This window comes from Rhyacophila brunnea, unplaced genomic scaffold (genome assembly GCF_057557595.1).
Source record: "Rhyacophila brunnea isolate RB1 unplaced genomic scaffold, BYU_Rbru_1.0 scaffold_11, whole genome shotgun sequence".
Taxonomy (NCBI): domain Eukaryota; kingdom Metazoa; phylum Arthropoda; class Insecta; order Trichoptera; family Rhyacophilidae; genus Rhyacophila; species Rhyacophila brunnea.
Genome location: NW_028232763.1, coordinates 26126732 through 26146876, shown reverse-complemented (window position 1 = coordinate 26146876; position 20145 = coordinate 26126732). Strand labels below are relative to the sequence as shown.

At 38.1% G+C, this 20145-nt stretch overlaps 1 protein-coding gene across 3 annotated transcripts in view; it reads left to right on the top strand.

The window, feature by feature from the left end:
* Positions 1-8181: 8181 nt before the first annotated feature.
* The window catches only part of LOC147078530 (uncharacterized), a 29833-nt gene continuing 17869 nt past the window's right edge, over positions 8182-20145 (top strand). For 2 of the 3 annotated variants that reach the window (XR_015072180.1, XR_015072179.1), the window contains exons 1-4: positions 8211-8660; positions 8931-9029; positions 10019-10634; positions 14585-15570. Coding sequence is in view for 1 of the 3 variants with exons in the window: in XM_085960209.1 (XP_085816335.1) it covers positions 8392-8660; positions 8931-9029; positions 10019-10634; positions 14585-15570 (1970 nt within the window). In the remaining 2 variants the exon portion in view is untranslated. Of the gene's footprint in view, positions 8661-8930; positions 9030-10018; positions 10635-14584; positions 15571-20145 lie in introns of all 3 variants that reach the window. The other variant, XM_085960209.1, reaches the window with a different exon arrangement.

Genomic DNA, 20145 nt, shown 5'->3' with positions numbered 1-20145 from the left:
AAGTCTACATATTATAAATATCACAAAATTTTTGAATTATCGGAGAACATTACGTTAATCGCAACTTTTGACAGCTCGACTTTTTTAATCGTTCGTTGATCAGTAGCAAGCATACACAATTCGGACCATGACGAAAGTTTTCAATTAACAGGCCGGAAAACCTGAAAAATTTCCTAATGCCGATGGGAAATTTAACAATAGCGGCCTGTACACACACAATCTTGTCTGCGTGAAAGCCTCGTGTGCGCGATGACGCACAGGAATAATCGTGTGTCTAAAGTCACGTAGCGAACAGCGGAAAGAGTGGGATTGGTCGCGTTCAATCTTTCACCTGTGCCGTACGTCAAGTCGTTTTTTTAACACATTTTACCACATTTAATCTTTCACGTGTGCCGTACGTCAAATCGTTTACTACTTTCGTCACAAATGAACGTTCGCAATTTATTACGGACTTTATGGACATGTATAAAATATTCCCATGTTTGTGGAGAATCAAATCGGCGCCATATGAAAATAGAAATTTACGCGATGTGGCGTATGCAAAAATAATTAATTTCTTCAAAGAGAGGATTTCCCGAGGCTAATAGAGACTTTGTAGTAAAAAATTCAAAGCCTTAGGGATTCTTTTCGGAAAGAGTTAAAAAAATAGAGGAAAGTCGACGTAGTGGTAGCGGAAGAGATGAAGTAGGTATATGAGTCATCATTGTGGTATTACGATCTGCGGCTCTTCACGAAGGACCAAGAGCTTCCAACGGCAAACATGTCAAATATGAATTAGGAGTCCGGGATATTGAGGATGAATCTGTAATCAAATGATGAACTACTGTTCATTCTTAAATAATTTTTAAAATCATTGGGATTTGACGTCATTCACGAATTAAGGGTAGGTGACCAAAACACCGTCTATAGTCTTTAACCCAGACTTTTTGTTTTTTGTTTTGACTTAAACTTATACTTGCGCCTGCACAAGCTCAGCTAGTATAATATTTCTTTGTATAGCCATTTATAGTGTACAAATTAAGTGTGTACAGATGCCTTCATGTATAAAACTAAACTAGGTTATTATATTAATAAACTTGTTCACGCATTATATTTTGGGTATGTTGTGTGCGGAAGGATTTGATTGAATTGTTTTATCTCAAGAATGGTTTGTTTACGAAACTGTGTTTGAGCTAAATGTCAAAATGCAGTGTTTCAAAATAACACACTCTTACTTAAACCGTTGAATTGTTGTACACTCCAACGACTTCCATGATCACGCCGTAATGAACGCGAGATATGCCTTTAGAGTCTTTAGACGCTCAATCCCGGCGCGCGCTCCTCAAAGCATGCGCAAAATGTTGCGCTATCGCGCAGGATATAATTAACATTTAAATTATAGCAGCAGACACCTGACACGTGTGATATTACGCGCTCAATAACGGGTTTCGGCGCGTACGCTCCTGAGCTTGCGGTAAAGAATGTGTGTGTAAAGGCCGCTATTATTTCAGATGTAAGTATCTATATCTCTATAGTTTTCATATTATTATAGTGGGTAACAGTTTCGATTAAATAATGGGGAAGAGACATAGAAATTTATTGTCAAATCGATTTTTTAAACAATATTAATAATCCGTATCTCAATTTAATATACTTTATGGAAAAAATAATAAAAATATAGTAGGTATTATAAAAAAATAATAAATAATTCCTAAAAAAATATACTTACCTAGTTTAAACTGTAAAATCAAATCCAAATGGAATTGAAAATTCAATAACAAATACTTACATTCAAATAAACATAAAATTACTAGCCTCTAAATGAGCTATTTGATTAATGAAAAAAAACACCAGGTCCAAAATAACTATAAACTCATTTTCACGCAAGTGGAATATATCGATATTAGAAGTAATTTGGTTAGAGCACAGTCATTTACACCACGTATACACAGTTGGAAATTTCGTACCTAGCCAAAATTTTGATATATTCTAGTGCAGGGTTATCGACCTTTTTACGTACGCATACCAAAATTTTCCAAATATTATTTTTCAACTGCTGTCTAACGTGCCGAGCAGTTATAACAAAAAAATAGTTTTCAAAAACTCTATTAAAAAAATGACGATGTTCTAGATACCACTCACAGAACATATAGGTAGATTATTCGCTTTTTTCAATTACGCCATACATTTCGGTCCACCAATTTTGAAACTGTCTGCCAGAATTACTACTAATAGCTTCATCAAGTTTTTGTTTCTTATTTGGTGCAGTATTTTTTATACGTAGAATGAGATTGCTTGTTTACGCACAAATTGACACCAGAATTGGATCAGATGAGGAATTCTGTCGCCACAGTAGTCTCTAACATTGTAAATCGATCAAAATTAAAGGTTCACGGTGCGGCATCCCCCGTCATCTGATGATGTTAGTGCCATATTATTATATGTGACGCATAACGTCTAAGGACCGACCTGTGGGTCTATTCTATACTTATCGAACACTAAATTGATAAATAGTATCAAACTTAGGGTAGGTTTGTATCAAAATATTAGCACTTATTGTAACAATTACACGAAGCCGGTTTTTATTGTTGCAATAAGTGCGATATTTTAACAGCAGCAAGATAGGTGCTGTTAAAATATAGCACGTATTGCAACAATAAAAACCGGCTTCGTGTAATTGTTACAATAAGTGCTAATATTTTGATACAAACCTACCCTAAGTTTGATAATATTTTTCACTTTATCACTTTAGCGGTCGATAAGCATAGAATAGACCCACTGGTGTGTAAAACTCCCACCTCCGCTCCCGTTATGTATATGCATCCACGTCATACGCGGCCGGCTAACATAACCCTTACGTGTGCCAGATCAAAGAATTTAAGCCCTCATTTTGTCCCGAGCAGAGCCGTGCGGGACTGGTGATGCAACCTTGCCCCGAAGTGCGAATGCATGATGTTTGCTATTATATGGCAACTATCAGAGTGACTTTAATTTAAAGAGTCACAAGGGGAGTCGAGAGTGTCCCGCTCCCCGTACGCTCTGGCGAATTTAGTAAAGGCCGCAAAATTGGCCTTGGTTGCCACCATGTCCGCGTGTCCTATTGGGCCCGAATGGGGTCGGACCCGGGCAAACAACTCCGCTCGTTCGGGGCTCATAAGTGTACAGTCCCACAGGACGTGCTCTGCGTCCTGCTGGTCGTGTCCACATGAGCAACCTGACCCATGTCTTGCCAAACCAAACCCCTACAGTTTGGCCGCAAAGTTTCCATGGCCAGTCATGAATTGACTAGTCCAGTGGGTCGGCACCAGTCTCCTCGTCATGTGTCTCACCGAGACATCTGGAAAGTATAGAAAAGTCTGGCAGCCCTTAGGGGAGGCCACTCATCTCGCCTGCCATGCCGCATATGCGGTCTTGTAGACCAGCTCAGATACAGTCTTTCTGTATCTCACGCCGGAGGCATAGCCAGCGATACCCATGAATATAGTCTCGTAGGCGAATCTCAGGGCCCGAGGCTTTAGGCCCCAATTGTTGCCCGCCAGGCGAGCAACCTTCTGATAGGCTGAGTTGGCCTTAGCCACATTTACTTTAGCATGCTTCAAAAAGGTCTGATTCTCGTCCAGAACGACCCCCAAGTAGGTCACTTCTCGAGAAAACCTTATAGCAGAGTCGCCGAAACGCACTGCGGGTGATCGCTTATTTATGTTTATCTTTGAGCTGCCATTGAGGAGGATAGCTTCCGTTTTGCCAGACGCAAATGCAAGTTTATTAAGCTTACCCAAGTTTAGGATTCTCGATAATGCGTCCTTAGCTACGCGCTCGAGTGTCGGACAGCTCAACGAGCCAACTTCTAAAAGAAGGTCGTCAGCGTACGCGACGAGCGCACAGCCCGGTGGCAGAGGTAACGTCAAAACATCGTCAAAAAGTATATTCCATAGCAAGGGGCCAAGCACGGAACCCTGCGGACACCCCATGGTGGTCTCCCTGTAAATCAATTCAGCGCTAGAGTCGTATATAACTTCCCTTTTATTAAAATAGCTTTGCACTAGGGCAAAGAGGTCCCCCAGAATCTGTCGGAGCCGAAGCTTAGACAGAATTAATGGCCACCATCCGGTGTCGAAGGCACCGGCTATGTCCAAAAAGAAGCCTGCCACAATGACTCCTTCTGAGTCCTCAACAAATTTCTGTGCAAATCTGATGGCGTCCTCAGTAGACTTGCTGGGTCTGAAGCCAAATTGCCTATCCGAGATAGGGTGGATTCTCTCAAGGTGGTCCTCCAGTCTTCTGCTGATTAACCGCTCCAATATCTTACCCAGCACTGGCAGAAGAGTGATTGGACGGTACGCTTTTGGGTCATGCGGTGGTCGTGTGCTCATCTTAGGTATAATCCTAAGGAGACCCTTCTTCCAACAGTCCGGGAAGATGCCCCTGCTCTTGCAGTCAGCATACTGCCCGACTATCTCATGAGACGCTCGAAGCCACGCCCTTCTGGCAATCACATTGCTGATCCCATCTGGTCCGGGGGCTTTGCCCGCCCTGAGGCCATCAAAAATTAATCCCACCTCCGATTGGGAAAGCTCAGGAGAATGGCGAGTCTCCAACGGCAAGATTGCAGATAGTCTTAGTTGACAGATTCTGTCATCCTAATGTGCCGTAGGTATGTCCTGTGGAATTAGAGCTTCCAGCAGTATGGATGGAGACTCTGCGCTGTCCGTCGCGAAGGTGTCATCGGAGCGCCGCATAGCCGCCATGAATTTACCAGGCCTTGAGCCCAGGTTTATCATGCGGAAAGGCGGTCCCCACGGATTATAGCCCCCCATTTCAGAGACAAAATCCCGGCAGTGCTTTTTCTTGGCTTTATTTAACTCTTTTTTGAATTTTGCTCTTGCGGATTTATAAGCAATCTCCGTAGGTTCGTCATTTCTGGGTAAATCGTTCTGAGATCTTCTAGCTCTTTGCAATTTTCTTTGGGCAAGTCTCATGGTCCTTCTCAAAGACGTCAATTTTGGTATCCACCATAGCGCAAGGTTGGGTGGTCTCAGAGAGGTTCTACCCAGCGTGGACTCCGCAATTTGAGTAATGAACGCAGTCAAGTCATTGGCTTTTTGGTGGAGATCGTCAGCCGACATGACAGAGGCCAGTCCACCAATTTTGACGTCAAAAGCATCCCAATTGACACCGTTCGTCCAAAAGCGCCTGGGAAGCAGTACGCTCTCGGTTTGGCTCAATGGGGCCGCATCTCCCGCAACTCTGAACAAAAATGTGATCAGACGGTGATCGCTAGCTAACGCGTCCGTGTGGACCTGCCAGTCCACGGCGCGTCTGGCAACGCCACTGGATGTCAGAGTGACATCAATATGTGACTCACCATTTCTGGTGGAGAAAGTGGCCGGCCCGTCAGTGTCATTTAGCACTGTCAAATCAAAGGCAGCCAAGAGCTCTTCGAGTGGCTCAGGACTGTCCTTGTTAGGTCTGGGCCCAGAGGGGCCCAGAGCAAGGACTGGACGTTAACGTCCGCCCCAACAATTATCTGCTTGCCTCTGCAAGCATATAAGATTTTCTCCAGTTGTTTTGTGCAATATAGGGTAGAAGAACTGTACTGAAAATACGCAGATATAACTACAATGGAGAGCCCCCTGCCCCCTCCGCCACCGCGAAGAGCTCATTGGATAGATGCGAGAGATGCAACACAGTCAGTGCGGTGTCAATTACAAATATGCAAGCTAGAGATTTCGGGGTAGCTTGTATGATACGGCCACCGCTTAGGCCCCGATTGGGACCAAAGGCGTATGGCTCTTGTATCATAATTATGTCCGTATTCTGATCCCGAGCAACCTCAAGCATCTCGGCAGATGTGGCTCGACCTCTGCCCACGTTGATCTGAGCGAAGGAGATCATTGCGGACAGTAATCAGTGCGGTTTCTTTCCTCCACAATAGCGTGTAGGCGCGCGGGACAGTCGGGATCGGTGGCCAAGTGGCCGTTCGGCTTCTTGTAGCGCGTGCACGCCGGGCACTTGCCCGGTTCGTCAGCGGTGGGGCAGTCTGCTCTGTCATGCCCTTCTCTAGTGCAGTGGCTGCACGTTGTAACCTTAGCGTTGCAACCCTTCGCCATGTGTCCGTATAAGTGGCACTTTGTACACTTGACAACTCCGCAAAAGTCACGCACAGGGAACGAATTCCACCCCATGAAAAGTCTGCCATCATTAAGCAGCGCCTCTCGAGCCTTTCCCGGGATCGACATTATCATTGACAACGTTCGGTCTTCGGTCCCGCCTTGTGGCTCAGTTTGGTTCCAGCGTAACCCTCAGATGCAAGGCCAGACGCCTCCTGGGTATTGTTTATGATTGCCTCCTTGAGCTGCTCTTCTGACGTCTCAATGGGTACATTAAATATTATGACGCGGGGAAGCTTTCTCCCCGCGACTTTGGCCTTTAAGCTGGCCTCAGTCAGCCCAGGGGCAGCCATGAGCCGCTTAGCCTCGTCGTCACTTTTGGAATGCACGATGATCCCACCTCCCCGGATCTTGCGTACCCCGGTGATGTGCACTCCCAAAGTTTCAGGCACTATAGTTTTCATGACCGCTTCCTTTGCGGCAGTCGATTCTTGACCCTCCTTAGTCGGATAAAACATCACCCCCGGCCTGGCGACAGTTTTCGGAGGAACTGGTGGCCATTCGGAGGCTCTAGTTGGTTGAGTCTCTTAACGGGTTACGTCACTCCAAAGAGCCCTGGGAGGAGCATTAGAAGGAGCCTGGATGATGGCTCTCGTTAATGAGGCACGATTCTTCCCAATTGCCTTGTGCGCCTCCAGCTCTATCGCCATGGCCCACGTTTCAGTGATTGCCATCTCAAGCTCCGCGGCTACTGCGTTCACGATTGCTCTGGCAATACGACTGTCCTTCTCGAGGGTGGCAAGCGCCCTCTTGATGGCAATCGTCGCCCTGGACGTACTCTCCTGAGACTCAGAGAGAATACTCAAAGCCACGGGACTGATCTCCTCGCAAGATGCTGAGGCTGAACCAGCCCTTGACTTAACGCCCTTGCCCTTTGAAGTGGAAGCACTCTGCTTGTCTTTCTCTTTTTCTTTATCAGGCCTTTTATCCTTGACCTTGGGGGCCTGCTTGGGGTCACCAATACCCTCAGCCACGTCCGACTTCCGCTTCCTAGTGGACATTCCTTCCACTTGCATGGGGTCCCCTTTGTGGTTGACCATGGCGCTAGGAAACACTCGTCAAATATTATTATTGTTGCAATAATTAGGTAACTATTATTAAACGAATTAAAAGTCACAATTCCCGGGAAAGTCCAAGGGGAAAACACACAAAAGTTTCACAAATCGTATTCCAAGGGCAGGCGAAGGTATTAGTGAAGAAACGGGATCAAAAACTTGTGAATAGCAGGGTCAAAATTGAAGATAACGAAAGCGAAATAATAGCGATGCAAAAACACGTCCGCACGACTCGACAGTTCAGTCTCTTCTGTAAGGATCTACCTATGTAATTATATATTTAGGTACTTAAACGTAATGCTTATTCTTGAAGAGTATTTGCCTGCTATTTTTATACCTACAATGCAGATCGCAATGTAGTCATTAATTATTATTAGGTATTTTTTTTATCTTCAAACGTGTGCCATGCGAATTCATCTCACGTGCCATAGGTTCGCCACAACTGTTCTAGTGTTTAGAATACAGTGCCTATGTATGTACCTATTACCCACTTGAGAATAAAGTCAGTCGAATAAGCTACGAATTGGTAGTATCCAATCCATACAGCCTCAAGTAAATCAGTCTCAAAAATTCATTTGAACCCTCTTCATCAAATCGCCGTCCTTTAACTCTTATGGGGCTCAAACAATTTTTCAATATAATATAATATGAATATACCCACTCTCAAGTTTGCTTGGAACTAGGAATTATCATATTTTTTGATACGGAATGGTCAATTGTAGGTACCTACGATACCTATAAAAAGTACGACAATAAAACTATAATTTGAAACAAGAGCTATTGTTGGCAAGGAGAGCTAAAAACGCTCGGGGTTATAAATTAACTCAAAAATATTACGCAGGCAACACGTACTATTACGGGAATACTTTGATGTTTTGTAAATGAATGTACTATAATTTTGTGAAAAAAGTAGCAGCATTGGACCATCGTGAAGGTACATCGTCAGCCATAGACAAAAGCAATCTTTGGGCGAAAGCATAGACTAAAATGTACCAGGCAGCTAATCTCCTTCTGTCAGAATTTTTGGCGGCATCAGCGGTGTTATTTTTTGTTGTAGCGATCTGAACATTCTCTTGTCAATAGTGTCATATTATTGTTATCGTGTATCGTATCGTTATGTTTATCACTTTATTATGAACTCGTTTAATATTGCAGTTTAAATGTACGTTTTTTGGTGCTGAACAAAGATGCCGCGATCAAAATATGATGGTCGTCTCGCCGAGGATGCTGAATGTTACATTAAGAGGAAAGATGTCCTTCTCCCGATTAAAGATGGGTTGCTTTATGACCCATCCTCCGGCGGCAGTTCCACAATGCTTGATTTTTTTCATAAAAATAAATCTAGTAGAATGGTTCATATGGAATACAGATATGTTTTGAAGGAACTCATAAAAACTCGTGATGATCCGTATCGTGTTAAACCCAGAAAGAGAAAGAAACGAACCTCTAATGCCAGGTTAGTAGTATGCTTATCGCCAGAAAAATATAAAATAAACGATTTATAAAGTTTAACAAATGGGATTAAACCCCCCACCCTCGATCACTGCGAAGTCAGTAGGTTTGTCATTCACAGTGAAAAGCAGGGCCCAAAATGGACCGGATGCGCCGTTCCGGGTCGTAAAATCGGCAACATTGTCGCTCTGTCTTGTGGAACAAATCATACTCTTCCTATTCTTCAAAATACCTAATATAATAATTATATTATTTATCTTTTTTGTCTTTTCAGTTTGTTGAAAACAATAAAAGATCTGCAGGAAAAGGTAAATTTCGTTACGGAAAAACTGACTATAGCGCTTCAACCTCAACAATCACCGCTAGTGGCAAGGTAATATTTTCAAGAAAAACTATATAGATATGCTTCAAATTTTCATAAAAGGTAATGTTGTACAATTACCTTTCATAAAAGATTAAACTGTCTGTGTTGTAAATACGACGAATTGTTATCATTTTGTATACAGAGTTTATTCTTTGTTTTCATTTTTGAAGTTATAGTTCTTTAGGCGTGTTTGGAAAATCAGATCAGAGTGTATTTTTGGCGTGTGACATGTAACACATAATTTATTTTTTCACACAAAAATAAACGCACCGATTGTTTGGTTATCATCCGAACGCACTACCATTACGCCACAGTATCATACTCCAACCGTGACGATTATACAGTATAATATTATAATTTAGAATTGTTCCGTTGCCTAGGCAGCGAATTTATTATACAGTATAATATTATAGTTTGGAATTGTTCCGTTGCCTAGGCAGCGAATTTATTATTGTCAGCCATTTGCAATTCCTTACGTAAACAAACTATTAAATGTCATAGTAGCAGTTGTTACTTTAAAAATAAAAACAACGATAAATAATTATATAATTTAGTAATATAAGTTAAAGTGTATAGAAATAAACCAACAGCGTTCCAATAATTGGTCCTTTTTCTTGAGTGTGTAATTTAACAAGATAATTAAGAGGTAGTCGAAGAATCTAGGTTATCACAAGTTTTGTTTTTGTTTTGTTACGCCAAAGAAGTATAACTTCTAACGTGTGTACATAAGTACACACACCGATTTTTTATTTAATTGACGAAACTCCTTTTGTTGTGTTAACTGTCAATTCATGGTGAGGCGGACGAAACCGGTCCAGATTTATTTATTAAAAAAGTGGAATAAGTACTTAAATTAATCAATGAGAAAACCCCATTTAAGTAAAACAAAAACTAGACAGTGTCCGCAGAATAGAATGACATTATACTCTTATGTTATTTTACGAAATAAATGAATTTTAATAAGTGATACCAGTAGGTAAATGTATTTTTTTTTTCAGGGAAAGATCATCAGACAAATCGGAACCACCACAGCCGGGCCAAGAAATAATCGCTAAAAGATGTCCACCACCGAAAATAGCGTTATCAAGCGATAGCATTTTTTCTAATTCTGATGAAGAAAGTAAACCCATACCGACGCAGAAGGCTAACAGAATACAATTATCCAATAAAGAATACCGGTCACCAATCCGGTCGGAATCGGAAACCAATTTGGAAGTCTCCGAGGATAATAGTCAATTGAAGCATATAAGACGGTCGTCCAAACAGGATAGTCAGCTTGCTCATCACAGATCAACCATAAAGCGGCACAAAAATGAAGCATCCCTTCAGATTGATGGCGATACGTTAAACATTATAGGGTCTTGGGCGTCACGTAACACCGATTTTTTTCCTTACAAAGGAATGAAACGGGTGCCGGAGGGTAGCTTTGAAAACGATGATGAGTATTTCTTGAAGTTTCTCAGCATGCTAAATCCGACAGTGCGGTTGGTGGAACATTCAGGCAACGGAAGCCAAATCGATTGGACTATGCCTTCTGATGTTATGAGTCAAGATGAATTTTCAAAAAAAATTGGATTGGTTCGCGTTACTTCTATAATCAATGGAAATCCTAATGTAAGTATGATTTTTACTGTTGTGATTATCAGGAGTGGGTGAGTACTGGGTTTCTGTGACAATTTAGTTATAAAGAATTAAATGAGTAGGTACGACATATCGTCTTTGAAACTAGAAAAATGTGTAACCCCGTTTTAATGGAAAATTGACTGAATGGCATTTAGTGGCCGTTGTGAATGTCTACCTGTCTTGCAAGCCATGTAATTCCAAAAAAATTGTAACATTGTTAAATCATGGATTATTTAACTCCATAACCATAATATATTTGTATACAAAACCATAATGTTTTTTGTCTCTCCTGTAAAGTAGCGGTTTTGGAGTTACACAATTTTCTAGTTTCAACGACGAATTATGTGACATTTGTTTATTAAAAAAATAGTTAGTAGCAGTATTGTCACATCATCACGAATTTTATATTATTTATGTGTGAAATAGGATTCAAACATGTTACATGTTACTTCATCGTATGAAAAGTTATAAGCATTTTTTTCCAACATTAGAATATATCCCATGGGTATAATGGATATGGGTATAAAACATTGTTTTTATTTTTATGTTATATAGTTTAAATTGTTTGGCTCTCAGGGCCCACTTAAGTCAGCCTGTGACACAAAACTGTAAACTTCAATGGTAGTGCTAGTTATTGCTTGTACTTTGATTGCAATGTGATAAACTGTTTTTAGGAAATGATGATTGTTGCACATTGAAATAAATGGCATAAATGCAAAGTATCGCAATCAATACTGCAAAATGTATATGGAAATATGTAATCGAAAATCTTTATTTATTGTGAACAACACAAACATAGACCCTTCTAAACCGACCCGCCCCACACCACACTCGGTCTTAATTAATTGAGCGTATCACAGGACCCCACATTTGAATGTAAAGCTTCAGCAGTTTTTTACGCCTGGGAATGTCTCAGGGACAGATACCCAAGACCACAAGTCACCACGCAATAAACCGGATGGCTGCCAATGACGTCTGCCCATGGGACAGAGTAGCATAGTGAACTAACAAAAATAAATGATTTTAATTAATAAATATATATTACAAAAAACAAAGCTAAAACAATATGGACATACAAGACTATGTGAAGAGACTTCTTGTCTGCAATAAGATGCTGCAAATTTTTTAAACGCAACAAAATTGGTCTTTTTGGCAACCAGGTTGAGTGGCCCGATGGGCCCAATAGCTAGTTGGACTGATTTTAGAATCTCTTCTCTTTCGGAGGACATTCTCGGATATTTCCAGAGGATGTAGTTTGCATCCTTTAGTATTCCGTCACATGGACATGTTGGTTGGGTGACAAGTCCAAGCTCAAAGAGCTCGCCAGTGAATCCACTGTGGCCAGTCAAAAATTGACTGGTGTAGTGGTCAGGAGTTGAACCGGTTACCTCCAACCGCCATTAAACATTTGTAAAGAAATAATATGTGTGTAATAGTAGATCATTTTAAGAACTAGACTTTATTTATAGAATGTTGAAAGCACTCGTGTAGAATTTACAATTGCATATTATATTTACCTTTTTCACCGGTCGACTCCGCTTGTATTCTGTATTCATTTCATCTTCAGCACCTTAACCCTTTCCCGGCGACCGTATTCCAGTAGGATACAGCTAGTACGTAACACATGGGCGACCGTATAGCAGTCAGATACGCAAACCTTGACCTGTGGATAACGCAAGAAATATTTTTCATGCGGCATTGAGAATTTTATTAAAAAATAGCCCGATCCATCCGCCTACTTCCACCTATATAACTTTGTCAAAAATATGTTGTTTTAATTTCATAAACATCGATCTTTCGAACCCTCTCGATCTATTGAGATTCACCGGTACGATTGCATCAGTTCAAATCTACGCGGTATTTTTCAGCGCCTGCGCACTAGGTATACAAAATATTTTCATTCGAGTTGAGTGTGCGCCGAGTGATTTATCGTGTCAAGTTGAATATTCACCGCGATCTTTACAACACCATGTTTGCGGGAATAAAATACAACCAAAAAACCGAACCTGTGTCGTCAAAATATTTATAAATATGTACTTGAACTTGTGTTCTGGATTATGTCATTTATTTTTATTACTCATGGTCATGTCGTCATATTGTGTCACCCCAATTGTTTGAAAGTCATAAATCGAGCTCATTATTGAAAGTCGTAAATATGTCGTAAAGATACGTCCACACGGAATGAAAAAATATAATATATTATTATATTTTAGTTAGGACGATTGCGAGTTTTACCAATAAATTACGAACTACTATGAAGGAATATATAAAACGTATAAATAAACGTAAGTATAAAAAAAAACACACGGGTATACAACATAATATAAAATGTAAATCATGGAATATTGACTTTTCAACTATATTACATATTATCTTTGTATGCAATTTAATGTTTATAAAATTTTAAAACCTCACGCAATAAATGTTTTTATAGCACTTTTACAAGCACGCAGCAGATTTTACAAAATAAATATTGTTTTTTTTTATAAAACATAAAACGACAATCACTAACATAACACAATGCTCAATAAATCTGAAAAGTTTAATCTAGTAAAAATCCAAATTACACTAAAAAAAGAACATAAGAAATTATTACAATATTTCAACCACTGTGGACTCAACTTTACGCGACCCATAAAACTTGTAATAATATGCGACACAATAAAAGCTATTATTTTCAATATTTTTAACATTTTTAAGTGTTTCTAACATGACTAAAATAAAATTAGTGTCAGTGATTTATTTCTTTTCATAGGCGCACAATCTCAATGACGCGTTTTTACGTCACAAACATGGCTGCGTATTTTTTCGATACAAGGGACTATGGACGATTTTATTCAAGTATTCACAGCTAAATTCAACAATCGATTCTATTTTTTAGTGTGGCACTTCGAACCTTATGTATCTAGGCATGATAACAGTAATACCAGCTATTTTTAATTGCCGTATTTATCATAATATAGCGAAGCATAGCATTTAGAAAAATGGTACCGCAGAGAGAGCCCCTTTCATATTGAAACTGACGCGGCGGCCGGGTTAATTGTCTCCATCCTATTCAGATTGTCTATCCAAAGGGATACTTGAAACATACGAGTCATCGACAGCTGTCTTCTCTAGTCAGATTTTTGACATGCCTCTTTTACACCCTAGTCAATTGCTATGTATATATATCACTATCTTCATGATCTAACCACCAGATTTTCACAGCATTCATTGGTTCAACCAATGGTTGATTGGTGGAACCCTTGAAGCATTTTGTAATGTGATACATATTTCAGATGCAGAGAGGTAAATTACAAAATATGTAAATTCATTACCCACTACATTTTTTTATATTTACTGCTTTTAAAGCGAATATATATTGCAAAGAAATTCTGATATAAACATACACAAAGATCTGTGATCGCTACAGAATTAAGTCTCAAAAGTTGGGTTATTCACATCCGTTTCTTGATAATGCATGACTTATCTACTTTCTCGGGACTAGAGCTTCTGATTTTTTGACTTTTTTCATTTCTTCAGAATTCGAGATTGGTGTTTTGACTTCTCGAGAATTCACAAGACATATCTTCAATGTTCCCTCTAATTTTTCTATTGTGTGTTCGGATCATCATCGCATCTGAGCAGTGTCACTCGTCACCTGGTGCGGTAAATTTATTCCCCCCCCACAAACACACATACAATTTTTCATGAAAACTTATGTTTTAAGATATTTATTAATTTCGTAATTAACGTACTAGATTCAAGATTCACCTTTTCTGATTATTTCTCAATCACAACCTACCTCTACATGGGACAATACTGCCTTTGTCTCTAAAACAGCAACAAACATCAATTTGATGTTGGATACCAAACACAATCAACATCTGTATATATTATGTACATAAATGCACAAGTAAATAATATATAGGTATGTCATTTTTTTATGTATTTTTTTACAGGACCCAATGGATAATAGCCGTTCGAAACCACGCACCTTAAGAAAACGACCCAATTTGGATAAAAATCGTGATGTTTATGAGTCTTCTGAGAAAATAAAATTACCTAAACCAAATACTGAACATTCGCATACAAAAACGATTTTTCCAGCCAATCGTAGGACTATTGACAATTTTTACGAGAAATCTCCTAAGAAATTTACTCATGATGCGTCGAAAAAGAATGATACACTCGATTTGTCTACGAGCAGCTCTGAAGTAGAGTCTGTGGACTCGACTATAGCCGAAAACTTACCATCTAGTTTCGCGAAAGTTTTACGAAAGCGACTGGAATCACGATCCATAAGAAAACGATTTAATTTGGATCACAATAGTGAAGTCGCTCAAAAGTCTTCTGAGAAAATAAAATTAGCTAAGCCCAATCTTGATAATTTGAATGTGAAAATAAATTTTCTGGCCAATGGCAGTAGTGTTAACAATCGTGATGTGGAATCTCCAAAGAAATCTACCTTTGATGTATCGAAAATGATTGACAAACTTGATTTGTCTACAAGTAGCACTGATATAGAGCTTTTGGAATTAAATAAAGTTGAAGACCTACAATCTAGTTTCACGAGAGTTCTACAAAAGCAACTTGATTTACAGGATGCAAATATAGAAATCAGTCGGCAGGAACCACGATCCTTAAGAAAACGACCCAATTTGAATGACAATCGTAAGGGTGTTCACGAGTATTCCGAGAAAATTAAATTATCCAAACGAAATACTGATAATTTGCATGTAAAAATGAATCTTCTGGCTAATGATAGTAGTGTTAACAAACGTGGTATGGAATCTCCAAAGAAATCTACTGTCGATGCATTGAAAAAGACTGACAAACTTTATAGTGTTACAAGCAGCTCTGAAACAGAATCTCTGAAATTGAATGAAGCCAAAAACTTACGATCTAGTTACGGGAGAGTTTTAGGAAAGCGACAACTTGATTCACGGTAAGTGGTTATATATTAAATTCCAATCTATTAAGGGCTGTACATTATTATGGATACTGTAGGTCGAAATATAAATATTCACTGCAGTATAAATGTTACAAAATGTGACTGTGGGTTTTAATGTATTAAGTTTTTTTTGTTTCGTGATAATTATGTATAGTATGTCGCCTCTGGTAAATGCACAGTAAACTTCCGATTATCCAGGGGGTACAGATAATCGAAAAACATGGATAATCCTAACTATTGATTATATTTCATTTTAAAATACCATTATAAATATATTTCCAATTCGGGCTATTATTTTATATATTTAATACGTATTTCTTTTTCAATATAATAAACGATTTTCTAATATCATTATGGATTGTCCTAAAAGTTATTATATTGTTATATTCGAATTCGCATTGGTCGATGTACTCCAATTAAGTGTCCACAGAAGTCAGAGCCGTGTTGTGACCAACGGCGATTGAAAATTCGTGGGTCGGGATGTGTAGTCAGGTAAGTCACAAAACAGCAAAAATGAGATATGAATGCCACTATACTAAAAAAAAAATAATCTTTCGTTCTGTATAGTCAGATAAGTCGTACGTCTCACCATTAGCGAGATGCATTTTCAGTCTAAACATATTTTTTATTGTACGGGGTGTGTACACAGTTAAGTCACATGAGTAGTCAGATAAGTCAACGTTTTGTGTGACTTACCTTACTACTCATGGTTGGCTTATCTTCAAACGTCATACCTAATCAATGTTGATCTTGGTGAATCTAACGAATTTTTTAAGATATTTTGAGAAATTTTGAAAAAAAAAATAACAACAGAACGTTAGTAAAATAGTCATATTTTAATAAATTATGACTTATATAAATAAGTATGTGCATTATTAGTAAATTATAAAAAATATACCAAATTTATCGAATTTGATTTATTTAAATCTAAAAACACGTAAAAAATATCCAAACAAATAATCTTGCTTCTAGGTTCAACCACATACTCCAATAACTTGTATGTTGACGATTCATATGGTAGCATAAAAGATCCTGATTTTAATATTCAAGAATTATTAGTCTAATTTACCAACATTGAAGAACCACACCCTTCATGCTTAAATAATGCTTCCACGATTACACATCACAACATTGTTTTAAGCTATGACCCTCGTTCTCGATTCAGAAGAAATAATCACCAAAAACGTAACTTAAAGGATGATACAAAAGCCTCCAGAAATGATAAAGAAGTTGCACGAATTACTGGCAAAAGTTACAATGTACCTATAACGAAAGTTATGAATATGGAAAAAAAGTTGTATCAGACAAAGTGAACTAGGAAAACAACATTTTCGCCAAGTAACAGTTCAATATTACTTGACTGTTGTTACGGAAACCAATTTGTAAAGGTTGTACATTAAAAACATTAAGTGAAAGTCACAATTATTTTGAACATGTTTTGAAAAAAAAAGTGCGACTGCTTCCGGTATACTCATTCAAGAAGATGCAAGAGGAAAAATATTCCGAAAAACAAAGATAGCGAACAAGATAGGCAAATAGCAAAGACACATATGTGACTGTCAGAAAATACTTACCGCCACATTTGACAATAACTGTGATGTATTCTCAATATTTGAAGAGTATTAGCTGTAATCCCATCAATATTCGTTTATACGCAGAAATATTCCATGGCATGAACTTAACATTCAAACGGCCAAATGAGGATACTTGCCAAAAATGCGATAAACTTATATACATATATACAAATTAAGAATTCCCCGGATGATGAAGAAAGAAATAAAAATCGTGAGGAATTGAAAGAGCATCATATCATGACGAAGTTGACTTTGCATATTCAGCTAAGAGTTGTGATAAAGAGTACTTGCAAGATTCATCTTGCCAAATTGTAACATTTGACATGCAGCAATGTATGCCCACACCAGTTGTTGAAAGTTCCCTGGCTTTTTACAAACGACATTTTGACAGTGCATGATTGTGATAATAACCAGGGATATTGCTTTGTATGCCATGACGCTCTTGCTAATAGAGAAGCTAACGATATCGCTGCATGCCTGTTCAAATACTTAACCAAGGGGATACATGATAATATTAAGCATGTGATCATGTATTCTGATAGATGTGCGGGTCAAAACAAAAATAGCCACCTAGCTGTAATGTGCATGATAGCAGTGAAACATTCTGAGACTTGAAACAAAATTGATTAAAAAATTTTAGTCCCTGGCCACACACATATGGAGTGCGATAGTGACCATCGCATAATTGAGAAGAAAAAAAGACATTTGGTGGAACGATCGAACATCCTCATGATTGGACCAAATCAATATGCGAGACTGCAAAGAAAAATCCTTTTCAAGTCACTAAAATAACTCGTGCAGATTGTGTTAACTACTCATATCGTATATACACATATGGGAATAAGTTTGTTTGGAGAGATGTTAAGTGGCTTTAATTCAACAAACACGAACCGGGAATAGTGAAATTTAAAAGAACTCTCGACGAGACGACTGCATTTTAACAAATTTCATATATAAGACGAGACAAGACGAAAGATTTGATAGACTTGCTTCCATACATTTCACCTTATTATAGAGAATTTTATGAGTCACTTGAGACATCTGAGACAGTCAGGGATATTTAACCTGATACAATTGAAGAAATCTGTAGTGAAGCTTAATGATAACGATTAAACTTTATAATATTCAGGTTTATGTGCCTTTTCATTACTTAAATAACATTAAAGTAAAAAAAAGTTATAAAAATGCTACTTTTAAATTTATATAATATTTTGTTCAATAAACGAATAAGATTTATGTATAAAATGTGTGTTTTATTGCTAACATTAGTCGGATTTACATGAAAAAATAATAATAATGCTTTGTGCGTAGTAAGGTAAGTCAATCATTTTTTGTGCAAATCCAGATAAGTGAATTCCTTTTTTTTTTAAAACCAATTAAATTTTAATGAAACAAAATAGTTAGAATACTTCTAGGACATATAATTGAAAGCCAATTACATGTACTTTGATTTGTTACTCATAAAAAAACATAACTATAATTAGGGGAATGTGGGGAATTTTTTGAACTTTGTTTTTGCTATATCTCAAAATGACAATTTGTGACTTATCTGACTTCACATCCCGACCCACGAATTTCTTCTTCATTTGCATCTTTATCCTCTGGAATTTTTCTTTTTTGATCGAAACAATATTACTCATCCATGTTGAAACTCTGTATCCGAAAGAAATGAATGAAGCAGGGTTGTGGTTCGCCGACAATATCCGACACTCACGACTGTATGCCCTACTGGCCTAAGTACCCATAATATTATAATAGTGTTCACTGAATGAAAGATTAAAATGACAACATTGTTACGTTGTTATCTCTTTATTTGAATTTTGATTGAATGACACCCACGATGGCTGCTCGGCTTAAACATCGGTCTATAGCAGGGGGGGGCAAACTTTTTGGATGGAGGGCCAAATTCAAGAATTCAAATTGAGCGGCGGGCCGCAAGTAAAATACCATTTTTAGATATACACTGTTTATTATCACGAAAAATAAACATTACAAAAAAATAATGAGAACAATGAAACTGTTGTACATTTTTGAACATTTTTTAAAATTCAGGTGTTAATTTTGTAGTTGATATTTTCAAAACTACTTGTAAATGGGTATCGGAGATATTTAATCGTAAAGAATTTTTATTGAGGTTCATGATCGAAAATATTTGTTCACATATGTTGATCCAAAAATAACGAACATTTTTCATGCATAATCTTTAAGTTGGTCGAATTTGTCTGAATTAAGGGCATTGTAAAATTTGGAGATTTCTTCACGACGATGCAATTCTCTTAAATCAGTGTCACACTGCAGATCAATAATCTCAAGTTGTAGCTCTGTCGGCACACTATCAATATCTATTGAAATCGATGTTTAGCGTAGAAAATAGTGGTTACATAGTGTGAGACGAGACGCAATGAAGACGTACTGAGATAATACATCTACGAAACAATAAATCCTTCAAATTTTATTCTATTGTCAATATTTTTTAAAAAAGTTATTCGTAATCAGAAGTACAATTAATGGTGGCGGGCCGCAAAAAAATACCCGGCGGGCCACATGCGGCCCGCGGGCCGCAGTTTGCCCTCCCCTGGTCTATAGTGTCATGGGTCCCAGGTTCGAATTCTGGGTCTGGCAAGCAGTGGTGGCCGGTGATTTTTTGGATTGTAATTTTTGAGGGCGCGCTGGAAACTTACCTTATTGAAAAATGAAATCAATTCGGTGTTATTTTTGATTTGCCAAAAGGTTATTGACATTTGGGAAACTACCTGTATATTTTATATTTTTAATAAAATATGATGCGAGTTACTTAAATCTTTATTAGATTAGTTTTAAGAAATGATTGTATCTCTTATAGTAGATAAATACCTCTTACTTTTAACGGAAGCCATCTTATTCTATATAAGTACATTAGGTATCTTTAGCAATTTGTACACTGTATGAATAATGATTATTATGAAACTGCACTTTGTGAAATAGTATTAAGATTTATTAGCTCATCACTAGAATT